This window comes from Accipiter gentilis, chromosome 29 (assembly GCF_929443795.1).
Source record: "Accipiter gentilis chromosome 29, bAccGen1.1, whole genome shotgun sequence".
Lineage (NCBI taxonomy): Eukaryota > Metazoa > Chordata > Aves > Accipitriformes > Accipitridae > Astur > Astur gentilis.
The window spans coordinates 16498934-16516076 of record NC_064908.1 but is presented as its reverse complement, the minus strand read 5'-3'; the positions used below and the strand labels follow the sequence as shown (position 1 = coordinate 16516076).

Here is a 17143-nt window from a genome sequence, read left to right as displayed (position 1 = left end):
ATTTAATCTAGCCACGGGAGTGGAGAAGGATCTTGCGATGCATATGTTCTCCAGTCCGTAGACCACTATGCAAAGGACTTGAAAGGTTGGTTGAGGAGGAATTGCTGTAAGAAAGCAAGAATGGAGTGATTTCAGGGAGCTATTTGCATTATATTCAAAACTTGAGTCTTAGCTGCCTGACCTGGAGAGCAAACTAAAAAAATATGGTAATAGAATGCTCTGACAGTCTATATATGCTAGCTCAGGTCTTACGCAAAACAGATTAATGTCTTTTTTAAAAAGATGAAGAAAACCCTGCTTGTGACTCATTGGCTTCTTTGGAAACTTTTCTCTTACAGGTTTTATTGCAGGTGTGTAAACTCTAGGAGTCCTTTTAGTGTTAAATGGGCAATACTGCAGAAAAGAAATAGGGAAGTGATGAGAGATTTAAGATGGAAAGGGAAAAAAGACAGTTCATTCATCTTTGCTCTCTTCTCTCCTAGTCTGGTAGAGAGGCACCAATGAGGAACTTCCTGAAGTTTTAACCTCCACGTTCATGTTAGTACATGCATCATGGCACAGCAAGGAAATGTTGGTGAGCTCCTCTCAATGCTGGATTCTCCAATTCTGGGTGTCCTGGAAGATATAACAGCTGCATTCAAAGATAATCTCATTTGTGGTATGTATCCTTTTATGTAATTCGAGGAACAGTTTTGCTTTTCTACCAATAAAGGTGGAATAATGGGGTTCTTTTTTTATCAAACACAGTCTTTGCAAATGCAACTTGAAAGAAACTCTTGATACTTGGGTTTGAAATTGCTTTAAGGATTGAGGCTTCTCTTCAGTCCATTTTGCTTAATGGCATGCCTCTTGGAAGGTCTGTTATATAATTGTTAAAATGCTATTATAAAATTACTAGCTTTTCCTGGGGCATAACCTCAAGTTGTGAGCTGATGAAACTTTCTTTGTCAAGTGTATCTAGAGAGAATTAGGTGTCATCCACATTATGGGAACCAGTTGGATTTTGTTAATTTGAACAATAAACAACAAAAAACTCAACCCCAAACAAAACAACAGACCCTGACTTTCTTGAAAAAAATATTGCTGCTATTAAGGCATCCATTTTGTTGATAGACCCTTTTCAGAGCATGAGAGCACTGTCGGTGTCCTTGTCCCTGAACGTGCTCTCCTTTATCTGCTGAAGGCAGAGAATGTAAAGTTATTCCTGAACTCTTTACCTGTGCTGGGTAAAATACTCTTGCAGTTCAGCTGCCTCTAGGTTTTTAAGGTGAGTCACTAATTGTTAGTTATTAAAAAAACTAGTTACTTTCCCTGAGCCGAATGCTATTGCTTAAATGCTCAGAAACTAGAAAATGTAGTTGAGAGGTCTCATTTTCCTAAAGGTCTGGCAAACCCTAAGTACTGGTTGATATTATAAATGGTGTAATAAGTGTTAAAAAGTTGTGCAGTGTCCCTGTAACAAATGCTTCATTTTTAGTGTATTGAGAATGTATGTGTTTTTTCTTGCCATAAACAAACTGATAGACCGTGGACCTATGCTTGTGAACAACCTAGTGGACTATTACTTGGAAACCAATTCTCAGCAGGCACTGCATATACTGTCCACACTGCAAGAGCCTCATGACAAGGTAAAAAAATCCCATTATTAAGTATGGCAGATTATAGCCAGATATTGAAGCAGCCTTTAAATAGCATCTGTTAGGACTCTATTTTCCATTCTGGTATAGAATTACTTTGTTGTAGAGATGTAGTATCTCTGTAGTAAGAGTAGTTAAGTTTTAAAATAAAACTTCAAAGGTCTCTGTTTCTTGGGTTGCTTAAACTGACCCAATTAAGCAAAGAACTTCTATAAATGAAAGTCTTCTGAGGACTATGTTGTGTCTCTGCAATGATACTGCTGCTTGTTCAATGCTGGATATGTTAACCTAAAACAAATTGGGTATTTTGAGAGCAAGTAAGGATTTTTAAATAGATTGAGAGAATGGCACTACCAATTGTTTTACTTCTGCTGACCAGAATTTTTTTATTATTTATTTATGATAAATGTTTTGAAGTGCAGTGACTGCTTCTGGACTAAATAGTTTGCATTTTGTTACCAGCAGACTTAAATTTATTGCTGGATTTTATTTGCTCTTGGATCCTGTATATTTGTAAAATGCCCTTAGTTTCCTTAGTTGGCAATGGCAAACTGCTGAACAGAGATTGGTGAAAAAGAATACATACCATTTAATATAAATACCTTTCCTTTTTCTACCACTCTCTGTAAAATCCTCTATCAGCATCTACTGGACAAAATTAATGAATATATGGGCAAAGCTGCTACTCGTTTACCCACTCTCTCTCTGCTGGGACACGTGATAAGACGACAACCATCTTGGAAACATAAACTTTCTCAAGCACCTCTCCTACTTTCATTACTTAAATGTCTCAAGGTAAGAACTGTCAGTGTTGTCCATAAAACACTTCTACACCTGATGTAAACATACATACTTGTAATGCACAGCATTTGTCTACTGTTCTGATGTCATTTAGTTAAGCTGCGAGAAGAGATAAAATGTTGATTAAAATGCTGAGCCACAGTGGAATTATATCAACTAAATAGTCTGTGCTGATCCTGTTATTACTGACAATCTTGTTTCTAAAAGCCACTGCCGCTATATAACTTTGAGTTAGGAAAGTTTACTAAAACTTTTCTAAAAGTAAGTTAAAGACAGAGGGCCATCGGTGAAGTTGATGGATATCTTGGATGTGAACTTAATGAGAAGTCGATAACTTGCCATTAGTGCATTCTGAAATTTGTGCACGTAAGGTAATATAATCTCCTTGCAGTGTAGATGGGCCATGCAATAGACTATTCTGTGGTGAAATTACCTTGCAGTTAGCAGACTTTCCCTTCTCAGCTACAGACATGATGGGTTACAAGAAGGTAGCTGTTTCCCCATGGTTTGGGTTTTTTTTCCCATCTGCAGATTTATCAGTTATAATATTGTACAGTATTGTAACAATGAACAAAGAATGGAAGGTGTTTTGAGACCTAGAATACGTTGTCAGTAATACCATTTAATATGATAGTGAAGAATTTGCATTAGTCATTTAAGTCACATTAAAATGCATGATGTAGTCAAGTGCCAGTGCTCTTCAAAACAAAAACACAATGAATTTGTAACTGCCAAAGAAGAAGCTACAAGTGCTGTTACTGGAACTCCTGATGTGTCTGATGAGTTCTGTTATCCTTTTCAGTGCGAGTCTTACCTGATTGTGAGAGGAGTGAAATGTGTCAAAGCTGGTGGGAGTAGAACAGAAATGTGGAAGTGCTAGGAATGTGTACAGAGGGATAGGGATGGACTGTGAAAGGTTATGTCTGACTGAGGGAGAGTAGAGGCCGTAGATTACACAGAGGAAGAAAAATCTGTAACATTGAATATGTCCAATCAGCCGGAGTGGCTCTTGGGAGATACCAAGACCACCTCAGTGGCATCTGGCCACAGGCTTACCTGTGCTGTTTACACCCCTATCCTGACAAAGCAGAGCTACTACCAAGGAAAATGTGCATTGAGCTGGGGAAGCAAGTAGGGACCCCACTGGGAAAGAATTTCAACATTTTCTGTATCCTGTCCTAAAATCTGATTCTCTATTACTGTTTCATCTAGCTAAAGATTTTTACTGGCACATCCCTTTCTCTCGGTGTAAGCCATGGAGTTCTAGTTATTGTTTGAATTGCTGCTTTATGAAATATATAGCAGCCGGAGTCATCAACCAGGTTTGACAGAAAAGCTTTTGACCCTTGTGTTGGTAACTGGCCAACATCCTTGAATACCCTGATCAGATTTGCAGTTTCTTAGGCTCTGAATGCTGTGGTTTTTAGCTCTGGGAAGGAAGGAAGGTGGTACATAAGATGCTTCACATACTAGTAGTTTTTCTTTCTACTCAGTTGTGGAACTGTGGTGGTGTTTCCTTTTTAACTAAGTCAAGTCCTTATAGAGAAAAGCAGCAGCAGAATAGGAGCAAGAATCAGAAATCTTTTTTCTTAGTTGTTCTGGATGAAAGAGACAATAATCTTGGTTCATTAAGTTACAGTAAGTTTCAGAGGGACTGTTTCAAAGTAGAGAACTTTTTCCATGATGATGATTCAGTGTTCACTTCATCCTTGGAAAAAAATTAAGTTCAACACTTTTAACTGACTAATGCAGGTTTTTTCCCTTCTTGCAGACTGACACAGATGTAGTAGTACTCACCACAGGTGTCCTAGTGCTAATAACCATGTTGCCAATGATTCCTCAGTCTGGCAAACAGTACCTTCATGATTTCTTTGGTATCTTTGGGCGTCTCTCAGCCTGGTGCTTGCAGAATCCAGGTGAGATTTCAACTTTGTTGCATGCAGTTATGGTTTAGTAGTATCCTTGTGACTCTTACACAGTTGGTGAGCACACTCTTTTGTGAGACTCTTAATGGCCTGAGATTATTTAAATGCAGAAAAATGATGTATTAAGCCCGCAAGCTATTCTGCTCTTTGATAGTTAGCATCAGGGAGTGCTGCTTTGCTCAAAATTTAGAAGTCTCTTAGATTCTTCCATGTGGTGCTGCTACTACATGAAGTGTTTCACTGGACCAAAATGCTACCCTGATGACAGTGAAAAGCAGAGATTGATCTTAATGGATAGAGAAGGGAAAATGCTAACATTTGAGGCAGATATTTGGGAATTTGAGATTTCCAGGTATGGATGGGGAGGAACAAGAAGCAACATGTAAGAGTTTCTTTTAATGTGCAACTGTCAATAGTCATGAAAGTGTTGGTAAAACTAGTTTTCTCAGTTATAGCATTGGTTCTGATGAATTGGTTTTGCTGAATTTGTTGTAAGGTGTCTGATATCTAACACTAGCGTTATCTACGTATGTGTCTCATGGCTGGATGAACAAATGCTGTGTTAAGCACATAGAGATGCTATTTACAGGGCCATTTTCCATTGCAAGTAGGATTGGAACTTTTAAGATGGCTAGTAAGATTCAAGTCTTGTGATTGCTTTTTCTGGATACAAGCTTTTAGTTTTTACTTTTGAAGTGAAGCAAACAGTTTTCTTTTTTAATCATTCAGACAGTCTTGTGAACTCTGGCTCGCTATCTAGAGGGGTTTCGGGTTTTAACTTGAATAAAGAAAATGCTGTGCTTGGAGAATGACAGGATACTGGTTGGAATTAATGGTCTATATCTTAATTTTTGGTTTTGCTGTGAGCTGATGAGTAAGTGTTGCCTGTTCTCTCAGAAGACTTCACGGTTTTGCTAGGAACTATTTGTATCTCAGAAGACTTGTTCCAGTTAACCTTTCAAATTTAAAAGTACTTTGCTTGCATGCTTAGAAGTTCTTTTCTTCAATGTAATGAAAAAGATTCTAAATACTTTTTCCAGGTCATGTGGCAGAGATTTATCTTGTCCATCTTCATGCCAGCGTTTATGCTCTCTTTCATCGTCTTTATGGAATGTATCCTTGCAATTTTGTCTCCTTTCTGCGTTCTCACTACAGTATGAAGGAAAACTTGGAGACCTTTGAAGAGGTGGTCAAGGTAAAATGCTGCTCATCTCTATATTATCTGAGACAAGGAATTCATAGCTGTATAAAGGCAGGTATTTGCCAATCTAATACACTACATTGATTTAACTGAGGGCTGCTCAACAAAACAATAAAAACTGGCTATTGGAGGACTGAAATCTCAGTTGGGAGCAAGATCATCTCTTGAAGCTGTGATGATGTATGTTAGCTTTATCTGTTAAATGTAACATTCTGAACTATTGGGATCAGTATGTTGTTCATCAGCTTTGTGTAGTTTAGTGCAATCAAAAGATGCTGTACTGATAATACGTACTTCTTCTTGCTCTTGCTCATCCAGCCAATGATGGAACATGTGCGAATTCATCCAGAATTAGTGACTGGATCTAAGGACCATGAACTGGACCCACGAAGGTATAAATATATGTTCACTCTGCTATTAGGAAAGGCTATAAATGAGCAGCTTTTAGCTGAGTTATTTCAGAAGGCTTACAGCAAAACCTTTTCTGTCAGCGGCAGTGTGTGCCAGTGGTGTTTTGCCACCCATATTCATAGGTACACCAGGAAAACATGTAGACTTTCTTCATCCAAGCTTACAGCTGGGTGAATGAGCAAAAACTGTTGTGAAAGGCCATTAACAACGTTGGGGTTCTAAATTAATTTTGTGTCTGGGATAGAATCTGTGTTCTACTTAACACGACTTTGTCTTAATTTTATGATTTAACAATCAAAAATCCTCAAAGTTCTGAAAGAATTTGCTTATAACGAATAAAGAGAAACTACCACTGACCTGCTTCATTGGCTTAAGGTTTGGGTCATATTTTTTTGGTTTGTTGAAGTACTTGGTGGGATTTAAGTGTTTAAAATGGCTTCAGTGTGTCTTGTTTTGGTACCTAGATATTGGTTCAGTTAACAGATCAATTCTTTTAACAGGTATGTCTTAACATTATCAGCTGTATTAGTTTTCTTTAGAAATAGGCTCATTTGCCTGCAGCAGCACCACTTGCTGCTTTTCTCTTGTCTCCACAGGCCCAGCCACTGAAGAGGAGAAATTGACTCTTGTTGCTGCACAGTAGTGCTCTTGCCCTGCTTTTCAGAGCCACTAGGAAAACACTACTAAATGGGAACCTATTGAATATCACAATGCTCAATTTTGCAGGCTTCTCCCAGACAGGGGGGAGGGTGGCACCACTAAGGAGTACAATTGGCACAAAACTACTAGTTGAAGCCTTCTGATTTGGTATCTTGCACATAATATCTTACATTCAAAAGCAACTCAGCCTCTAATAGACAGCCTTCTGTGCTTTCTTTTCTTTACAGTGAACTTCCATCCCCTGAAATACTGGGCAGATCTAATATGGCTGCTTAATTTAGTGAGAAAAAGTTTTCAGAATCAAGGAGGTAGTATAATAAAATATTCCCAAAACTTGGGAGGAAAAACACAGACCTCAAACTGGCATTGCAGATGGTGCTTGCCCTAAATAATATAAGATTCCCTTACTGCTGGCATGTCTAAATTTTGACTACCAACATCTGAGTCTAGTTGAGCTGATTTCTACAGCTGCTGAAGCTCAGGATCAACCAAGTCTTCGTATGCTGTTCCTCCTTTCCAGAGTGCTCCATGGCAGACCTTTATGGATCTCTGTGTCAAAGCTGTTTGTCTCTTCTTTGAGACCCCCTCTTACAAGTCATCTGGTTACAATTTCTGTATGGTGCCTTGTTCCAGTTTTGGCTGGGAGCATGCAAAGCTGTCTGGAACAAATGAGCCATCCTACAAGCCAATTCCTCATATCTCCAGGAACCCTTGTTTGTAACAATAATTGACTAACTTACTCTTTTGGATCCAAAAACTGTCTGCAGGTGGAAAAGACTAGAAACTCATGATGTTGTGATAGAATGTGCCAAAATCTCCCTGGACCCTGCAGAAGCCTCGTATGAAGATGGCTATTACTCTGTGTCTCGGAAACTCTGCACAAGCTTAAAACATCATCAAACTGACCCCAGTGCCAGCTATTACATTGACACACAGAGCAGCTATGGTAAGGCCTGCCTGACGGTTAATGAATACCCAATTCCTGGAAGAAAACTGGCCCTATAGCAAAAAGACTTCTTACTAATTTATCCCACTTCAAGTCTGATTCTTAGGCACCAGAAAATAAACTGTCTTAAAAAAAAAAAAAAAACACATAGATATATGCTCTGGTTGTGCAGACATAGACCATGTTTGCAAAGTTGCCTTTCCACTGCCTCTTCCTCCCCTGTTCCCTCTCCCCCTAAACAATGAACCAACCAATAAAAAAATCTGTAGTATGCAATATATTCAATAGAAATTTTCTTGGGCTGGAAGAAAAGTCTTGTTTGCTAGCTGCGAATGTGTGTGTTGAATGGATTTGAAATGTTTTGGTTAAAAGCCTTTACATGCTAACCAGAAGAATCATTGACTTGTATTTGATGTGTTGGATACTTTTAATTATTTTTTTGTTTTTTAAACTTTCAGGGACTTCTACCCCATACTCCACTCCTCGGCTAACACTATCACAAATGCCAGGGCAGCTACCTCAGATTCTGAGCCCCCAGTCAGTACGGCTGTCAACTGAGCCACAGCAGGTAAAGCAGAAGATAAAGCACAGCATGCTTTTAATGCTTTGCACTTTGTTCCTAGTTTGTCGTGATGGTCTTAAAAATTCATGTTTCTGAGAAGTACTGTGAATTCTTCAGAACTTAGTGTATGTTTCAGATTCAATCCCCATCTGATTTCCTGTATCAGAACCTGGATACAGGTACTTAACATGTTCCTTTTCTGAGCTTCACTGATTTGTGTTTATTGTGTATTGCTTTTACACAGGTTACCATCTGGAGTCCTTCTGCAGTTTGTGGTATGACCACTCCACCAACCTCCCCTGGAATTGTCCCGTCAGAGTCATCCCAATCTGCATCACAACCTTACACCAAAGCTGGCACATCTGGTATGTGCTGAATTTTGGAATTAGACCTTCAAGGTTTACTATAATAGAAATTCTGGCTGTAAATTTTGCTGCCAGCTTCTTAAATGGGAATGCCATGCCATGCCATTTGATAGGCTTAAGTCATTACTTCTGTGAACCAAGTACCTGGTCATGTAGAGCAGTGCTAATGCAAACACCGAGATAGGAAATAAGTTACGGTGAACTCAGTGCTGAAGTCTGAAGCAGGCCTTTTGGAAACTGTGCACTTTTATCTTGTTAAATAGCTGAAAGATTTAAGAAGTAAATGGTTGAGAGAATGTTTTAAACAATTTTTCACATACAATATTCAGCTGAAAGGAGGAAGTGGGAGCCTGCTGAGAAAACTTTGCTCCTTTTCAGCAGGGGGGAAAGGAACACCTTTGGGAACGCCAGCCACATCTCCTCCTCCACCCTGCACTTCAGATGACTTTGTGCATGTTTCACTCCCTTCAGCTGCTGCCACACCTCCTAAAAAGGTATAACAAAATTCTGCCAAACAAATCTGATTTTTTTTTATTGACTTGCCATACATGTAGTGACCATAATGGAGAAAAAAAAAAAAATCAGAGTAACTGATTTACAAAAAAATGTTGCATTTCATTGCAAAAACTCATTTTCTTCTAAGTTTAGACAACTATTGCCACGTCAGTTGCACAGTTTTAAGACTTCTTATATTGGTTTGCTATTTAAGCCATCTATTTGCAGGAATTTCCTTTCTATGAAACCGCCCAAGAGGTTTGTTTCCAACAAATGTCTGATGCAGAGAATCTATTTTGGGTTTTTTTGTTTTCTTTTTTTCAGGAGGACAAACCAGATCCTGGGAGGCCTTTACTGTCCCGACAGCAAAATGTCATAAACAGCGATAAATCATTGGGTAAACTGTTTTCCTCTCCCCATTACAATAACCTATTGTAAACAAATCTTGGTTTTATTGACACGTGTTCCAATTGCGAAACACTTTTCCACAGGTTTTTTCTCTTTCTTTCCCCCTCCCACCCCGAGTTCTTTGTAGTTCCAGGATTCTGCCTTAACCTGTGATTCAACTTAAAACCTTCTTGTGATGCTTTTGATTTCATTTTAACTATTCATCTTCAGAAATAGCTTGCAGATTTTTTTTTTTTAACTGGCCCTCATGCATTCTTATGCATGTTTAAATACACAGTTCTACACTGGAGGCTGAAAAAGGAATATTTTTTTTTTAAAGCTGATTCTTTGAGGGTGAATTTTTTTATTAGAAGCAGCAAGTTGTATATGAAGTCTTACTTGAACAAGTTTTGTGTCACATGTCTGGATCAAACTGTAAGGCTGCACATAAGGATAGATATGATGCTCCCTTCTAAAGGCTCTTGGAAAAACTTTGTTTTCTATCTACAATTATATTGCTGTACTTGAACCTTTTTTTAAAGTCCTGTGGAATATTGAAATCAACAGTGGATGGTTGAGGAACTCAGCTTCTAATAGGTAAATCTAGATTCCATTTTCCATTCTGTCATCTACATCTGTGACAGCTGTAGAAAGGGCTTTTGGTACTGTATTTGAGACTTCTGTAGTGTGATTCTTTACTGTCCTTGAAGTGGAGATGATAGTGAAATTTAAAGCTGGTTTTCCTTGGTGAAGTTTTATAGCAACACTGGAATCTGAATTTTCTGAATTACAAGTTGAGAACAGGCTAGGTTTTTCACTGGGTTCCTAATCTGTGACTGAGCTGCAAGCATGAGGTTTCTATCCTGCATGCTTTAGTGTGTATCTCCCTGGCAGCCGTCCCAAGAGTTTTTTATCAGTAGCCACATATTGTCAAGTTTGTATTATATCAGTTTGCTAAACTTCCTTTTTTCAGGTAAGTACTGTGTCCTTGTGTAGCCAGATCAGAAGCTAGGGGGAGTTTAATGCTAATGTGGAAGTATAGTAGTCATACTACACTTAAGCCACTTTTTTTTATTTATTTAATAGGTTAAATTTCAAACAGCACATCCTTATTCATAGAGGCGGTTGCCTACACTTGTTGTGCAATAGCAAATGTGAAGTTCACAAAATTACATTTTGGGATTAGGACTAACCAGTGACTGATCTCTGAACTGGTTTCCACATGGAATGGAACAGGAGTCAGATAGCTTCCTCCTTTGAGGAAGCATCTGAAGGAGGGGCAAGCTTATTCTAAGGACCTCACAGCAGTAGAAGACTTCTGTTTTGTGCTGTGATAAGGCTGAAGAAAACAGCATCTGTACAACTAACTTTTCTCTTTTCTTTTCTTTTTTTTTTCCTTCAGACACACCTGGTAGTAAAAGTTCAGTAACCTTAAATGATCTTCCAGAGTTTTTAGGTGGTTTGTCTTTTGAAGATAGTGCTGAAAAGGACAGAGAGGAAGGTAATTTTCTGTCTTCCTTATGTACATCTTGGCTAAGGAAATGTTTGTAATGTTGAAATACAAGATACATAATTATGCTCCCCCCCCCCCCTCATCCTTCTCAGATGCAATATCTAAAGAGATCTCCGAGATCACAACTGATGCTGAACACATGGTGCCTAGAGGAGGATTTGACTCTCCATTTTACCGCACAAATGAAAGTCTGTCAGGCTCTCAAAAGAAGACCCATTCGGTAGTCTCTAGTGTTCAGGGACACAGTCAGACCTCTGAGCCTTTAACATCTTCTCTGGACAAGTCTGGGCCTGAGAGTGCGCGGGAAACGCCCAAACAAACATTTACTCCCATAGACAAGCCCTGTGGAGGCTCTGGTGAAAGCCCTGCTGGTAACAGGGAAGGAACCTCTGGGGAGACGAGTATTCTCACTCCCAGCCCTTGCAAAGTACCAGCACAAAGAAGAGTGGTGTTTGGGAGTGGGCAGCCTCCCCTATATGAGCACCTTTTTGAGGTTGCATTACCAAAGACTGCCTACCTCTTTGTTGGCAAGAAGACTGAGGAGCTGCTAAAGAAAGCCAAGGGAACCCAGGATGATGACTGCATGTCCTCTACTTCTCCTGTGGAAGTACTGGACAGACTGATACAGCAAGGAGCGGATGCACACACTAAGGAGCTGAACAAGTAGGTGACTGAAAATCTTACTTTGCAAACTTTCTTGTTATTCCTTTTGTGCTGGCTTTGTTTTAATAGATGTGCCTGAAAAGCAGCCATGTCTGGAAGTCTACAATGAAACCATGTTCTGTGAAATACTACTGTTAACTGAGCTAGGTGTTCTGGCTGGAGGATTTTTATATTTGCAATGGTAATATGTTTGATATAAAAAAAAAAGGGACTGTGATCATTGTACTCTTACTGCCTTCACTGACAACTTATGATGAAGAAGCAGGGCTATTGGCTGTGCTGCAGGTTTGGTTTTGGTACCACTGTTAGTGAGATTTGTTTACTTTATCAGGTTTAAGTCCTATGCTAGATACTCAAAAGAAAATGTAGAGGCCAAAGGGAGGTTGACACTTTCTTCTGTCTAATATACAGGAAGCTAAGAACTGGAGAACCAGCTTTAAGGTTTAGGTGTATCTGTTGTATTCTTTATTTTCATCTTATTACCCTGTATTCCATTTTGTCCTTTTCTATGTCTGAGAGAGTTTTTCTCCAACTTCTAAGAAATTATGCCCTCCATCCTCTGCACTTGCAACCTGCTGCTTGCACGATTCCTCCTTATTACTTTCATACCGACTGACCATAATTGTTCTTTTATTAGGCTGTAAGCTCTTTTGAGGTGGGCATTCCATTTTAAAGTGACTTGCAGAGTGTTTTTATATTTAAACTTACTGGTTAATGCTGTATTTTCATTTTCAGATTGTCTCTGCCGAGCAAATCTGCTGACTGGACTCACTTTGGAGGTGAGGAAGTTTCTCGTGTTTTGGCAATCTGTTCCTCTATTATTAGACTTGCTTAAACAATGACCTGCATACTTTTTTTTTAACTAATGCTGCAGAAAGATGGTGCCCTCCATTAAGTCATGGTTTATCTGCTTAGCAGATAGATATCTGCGTTCCAGTGAGATGAGCTGCTTTTTTTCATCTTTGAAAAGTGAAAACTGCCTTCCCCACAATTCTAGATGTTTCTGCTTTTGACCACTTAAGATCTGCTAGCTTTCAGAGTGATGCTGATCATCTAACAGATCCTTCCACCTTTTCAATGCTATCTGAATCTAAAACTGGTGATTGTTTTTTTTGCTGCTTCACATTTGTGTCATAGCTTTGTGCTCCTAGGCTTCTATGGCGGTGGTGAGCTTGGCTTTTTTCTTCTTAATCGAAGGAGCAATGCATTTGAAGCATATACATGTTGCTCTGGGAAAAATGTTTAAAACTTTAAGTTTGTGTTGGAGATCAAATGGAGCAGACAGGCTTTTAAGTTGTAATTTAAAAGAAATCTAATTTGCTTATTTTAGAAAATATTTCCCATATGTGGAACAGGGGCAGTACTGTTCAGTAACCTCTTCTGTCTTTTAACTCTAATCCAGGTTCTCCCCCTTCTGATGAGATTCACACCCTGCGTAATCAATTGCTTTTGCTGCACAACCAGTTATTGTATGAACGCTTCAAAAGACAGCAACATGCTCTTCGGAACCGTCGACTCTTGCGAAAAGTGATTAAAGCAACAGCTCTGGAGGAACATAATGCTGCCATGGTGAGTACGGATACAACTCTAGCAGTGATTTAAATGCACTGGTGCTAGAAGAAATATTAATTGGTTTGGCCAGTATCTTTCAGTACCGCTCAATTAAAATAGAAGCCTCATTTCTCACCTTATTAAAGTCAGTGTTTGTGGAATGACTTGTGGACAAGTTACATGCGCTGTGATTATTAAAACCAGTAGTTTATATTTGTCTGTAGGCAACTGAATCAGTGGATGCTGGCATGCTTGACCCCTGCCAGTACTTACCTTTGGATAGTATTAAAGGCTTCATAGTTAGTGCAGTGATTACATAATGCCTAGCTAGACAACTTATTGCATTATTTGAAGAAGTACTGTCCTTTCACTCCTCAATTGAGGAGTAATAGCAAAAACTTTGAAAACTCCAATGTTCTTTTCCAGAGGTATTTACTGTGGTAAAATTTGAAGTTATAAGCGCATTGAAGGATGTCTCGTTACAGATTTAGGCATGTTTTAATTCCGTATCACCATATTATAGCTAATTTCATCAACAGTTTCACCTTTTGATAATTCAGTAGAAGAGCCAAAAATAGACTTCCAGATAGCTTTTGGAAGAGGAACTGTTGCTTCAGCTGTGAAGCCCAAGTCCCTGTCAAAAGCGTGAGGTGCAGTAGAAGAATCTGCTATTGCTCATTGTGCCTTTGGATGTGACTGAGTTTTCCACCTGTCCACTCTATCACCATTTAATCTCTTTTTCGGCCAAAAAGCAAATCAAGCCCTAGAAGCCGTAAGAACATGCTTGATATAGAATGTTCTATCTATGGAAATTTGTTATGCCTGCATGCTATTAATTTGATAGCTTTAACTAGCGACTTAAGACAGATGTTCTAACTGATAAAGCAGATGTCTTGTCTGATGCTTTCTATGGGGTTCTTAACAGAAGGATCAACTGAAGCTACAGGAAAAAGAAATCCAGGCCTTGAAACTGAGTCTGCAGAAAGAACAGGCAAGGTACCACCAGTTTCAGGAGGAACATGAAAATATAGTGGCTCAGCTTCACAGCCAGATCAGACAGCTGCAGCATGACCGAGAGGAATTCTACAACCAGAGCCAGGAATTGCAGGTATGAAGCATGACACTGAACAAAATTACGTTATCTACTTACTAGTTTTAAAAATAACCTTCCTAATAACATGGCATGAAATATCTGAAAGTAAGTTACATATCTCTATTAGAGATACTGTCCTAATTCAGAACAAGGTAGTGCATAATTGGAAATGCCTTACTTAGTCATCATCCTTTTATGGTTCTGTTTTGTCCTGTCTTCAGTTTGGAAATAAGAAAATGCAGTGTCTTAGCTGGCTTTGGGGCTTTCACATGTGCTCAGTATAACTTGATTTACAGTGCTGGTGGTTACAGCCCTCCAGCCATATGCCATTGCTAGTCCTTATTTAAAGTTTCAGAACCCTGAGTAAGGGTGGTTTGTTGTGGTTTTTTTTTTTCCATTTGAACAGACCAAGCTGGAGGACTGCCGGAATATGATTGCAGATCTGAGGTTAGAATTAAAGAAGGCTAACAACAAGGTGTGTCACACTGAATTGCTTCTTAGCCAAGTTTCTCAAAAGGTAAGAAAAGTCACTGTTCTTAGGGTCCCTTTGTGTCTTTCTGTTTATTTCTGGTAATTTTTATCAGGTGCTTTCTTGTTGAAAGAAGCCTGTGCTTTGTTCCATAGAATCTGATATTAATTGCACAAAAACAACATAGAGAAATGTATTGTGGTGAAGAAACTTTAAACTCAGTTCAAAGGCTTCTGAGCCTTCTCATTTTGGCTGCTTTTTCCACACTAGGAATCTGCAGATTGAGCAATATGAACTTGTATTAAAGCTTGCTAAATCTTGGCATCTTAGAGATCTTGTTTATATCAGAAATAGAATGGACTTCTTGTGTAAGTGGAAACATGGTTATGTTAAGGGAAGCAATGCCTATATGGTGAAGTTCTGTATGGACTGTCACCAGCTTTATGAAAGCTAATTTATTTAACACTTATTCCCTATGATGCATTGGATTCTTGTCTTTGTCTCCCTTTATAAAAATACCCTGTGAACACAGTGCATGTCAACTATGACTCTCCTGCTGAACTGTTCATTCCAGTGTTTGATTCTGTTCAATTTCTCTTTAAAGCTTTCCAACAGTGAATCAGTGCAACAGCAGATGGAGTTCTTGAACAGGCAACTTCTGGTTCTTGGAGAGGTCAATGAGTTGTACCTGGAGCAGCTGCAGCACAAGCACACAGACACTACAAAGGTATGATTGCATAGTTGCAGAGGAGGCCTTTTGGGAGGAGATCACTTGAGGGTCATCATCAAGCTGTTCTCAGCCTTGTGTTCAGAATGAAGGAAATGCTTCATAACTTAAAATACTTGGTTTTGAAATTGATTTTCAGGGATTGGATTTCATATTTAATCTTCTGTTCAGATATTTTGTGCACCGTGTTGTTACAGAGTCTATTCAGTGCTCTGTGCTTGAAAGCCAAGAAGGGGACATTAGGGTACACCTGAAGTCAGTTTTAGTCATGTGATGTAAATTCTTACCAATTTTTTCTTGCCAAAGGCCAAGACTTTACTGTGCTTTTAATGTAATTGGCAGCAGACTATTGCTGGTAAAGTAACATTGGGCTCTTATATTTGTGAGTGTGTATAACGTAGGGTAGTATTTGCTAGAATTTGTGGAAAGATCTTAACCAGGGTTTTACCGGGTTTTGTGATGTGCTCTTTTAAAACAAGCAGTCTTACTCATCTCACTCAGTCATTTTCCCATTAAGAGTTAGTATTAACTTTACTAAAACTTCTGTGGTTCATATGGTTTTACTTCCTGACTTCAAAGAAACCTTTTTTTAATTAGAAGCAAGTAAATTACACAACAATATAACTGTTTCTGCGTGAGAGCAAGTAATTAAAGAAGGTGGATAATAAGCCAAAAAAAAAAAAAGCCTCTTACTGGTATTTAATGAAGGTCATGTTGCAAAAAGAGTTTTAAAATTGACTTTGTCTATCCTAATCTGGTGCAGAACTGGCGAGTTTGCTGAAAAGGGCTTTTTGTAAGGAACATTAATGTGCTAATAAATTCCAGTGATGTGTAGTTATTTTCACAGTTACTTAATAGTGTACATCCTCAGAGTATCCAGTTTTTCTATATCTGTTTTTAGAAATGTTTCTTTTATTCCATCTTGCTTAAAAATGTGACTATTTATAGCATCAGAAACATGTCTAAGTATTAATAAAAATAACACACAAATTATACTTTAACATTGTGTTCTCTCCTTTGAGGAGGTTGAAATGTTGCACGCTGCTTTTCGGAAAGAACTGGAGAAAGCAAAATTGTGTGTTCAGCAGCAAAGCCAAAGGCTTGATGCTTCCCAGAAACGGATAGCTGAACTGGAATCTCAGCTTGCAAAAAAGGACCACCTCTTCCTGGAGCAAAAGAAATATCTGGAAGATGTAAAAATCCAAGCAAGGTAGGGGTTTCCTGTGTAAAATTTTAGCTATGCATTGACAGGTGCACTATCATAGTTGAGGCAGAATCTGGCGACACTGGACCTGATGGACTTTGGTTTCTTTTTCTGTTCAGAGGTCAGCTGCAAGCAGTAGAAAGTAGGTACAAGGCCCAGAAAAGAATCACACAGGCATTTGAGCTGGAGATTTTGGATCTGTTTGGCCGGCTGGAGAAGAGCAGCCTACTGAAAAAACTTGAAGATGATAAAACAGAAGCAGCTGAAGCAGCAGAAGAAAGGTAAGGGTGATGATGTAAAAATATGCTGGACTCATGGCCAGCTCCTTGGAAGTTGATATCCTTGTGGAATTCTTAGCACTTGGATGCATTATCTCGAAGTATTTCTGTTACTCCCCCTTTTACAGACTGAATCTGGTTCAGGACTCTGCCCAGGTTACTGAGAGTCACTGACAAAACTGGAAGTGCCCATGAAGTACTTTTCAGATAGCTGAACTGTTACTCAAAGTTTGAGAGAAATCTCTGGTTTGTCTC

General features: G+C 38.9%; 1 protein-coding gene across 10 annotated transcripts in view; it reads left to right on the top strand.

Moving 5' to 3' along the window:
• TSC1 (TSC complex subunit 1) overlaps positions 1-17143 on the top strand; it is a 46076-nt gene that overhangs the window by 25771 nt on the left and 3162 nt on the right. For 7 of the 10 annotated variants that reach the window (XM_049832714.1, XM_049832711.1, XM_049832716.1 and 4 more), the window contains 20 exons: positions 483-658; positions 1525-1628; positions 2280-2432; positions 4210-4354; positions 5404-5558; positions 5883-5956; positions 7403-7581; positions 8040-8149; positions 8388-8508; positions 8887-9002; positions 9328-9400; positions 10793-10891; positions 10996-11566; positions 12302-12345; positions 12969-13135; positions 14043-14225; positions 14617-14727; positions 15284-15406; positions 16429-16616; positions 16730-16891. In XM_049832714.1, coding sequence (XP_049688671.1) covers positions 553-658; positions 1525-1628; positions 2280-2432; positions 4210-4354; positions 5404-5558; positions 5883-5956; positions 7403-7581; positions 8040-8149; positions 8388-8508; positions 8887-9002; positions 9328-9400; positions 10793-10891; positions 10996-11566; positions 12302-12345; positions 12969-13135; positions 14043-14225; positions 14617-14727; positions 15284-15406; positions 16429-16616; positions 16730-16891 — 2984 coding nt within the window. In that variant the 5' untranslated portion in view covers positions 483-552. Of the gene's footprint in view, positions 1-482; positions 659-1524; positions 1629-2279; positions 2433-4209; positions 4355-5403; positions 5559-5882; positions 5957-7402; positions 7582-8039; positions 8150-8387; positions 8509-8886; positions 9003-9327; positions 9401-10792; positions 10892-10995; positions 11567-12301; positions 12346-12968; positions 13136-14042; positions 14226-14616; positions 14728-15283; positions 15407-16428; positions 16617-16729; positions 16892-17143 lie in introns of those variants that run through there. The other 3 variants (XM_049832717.1, XM_049832718.1, XM_049832719.1) reach the window with 3 other exon arrangements.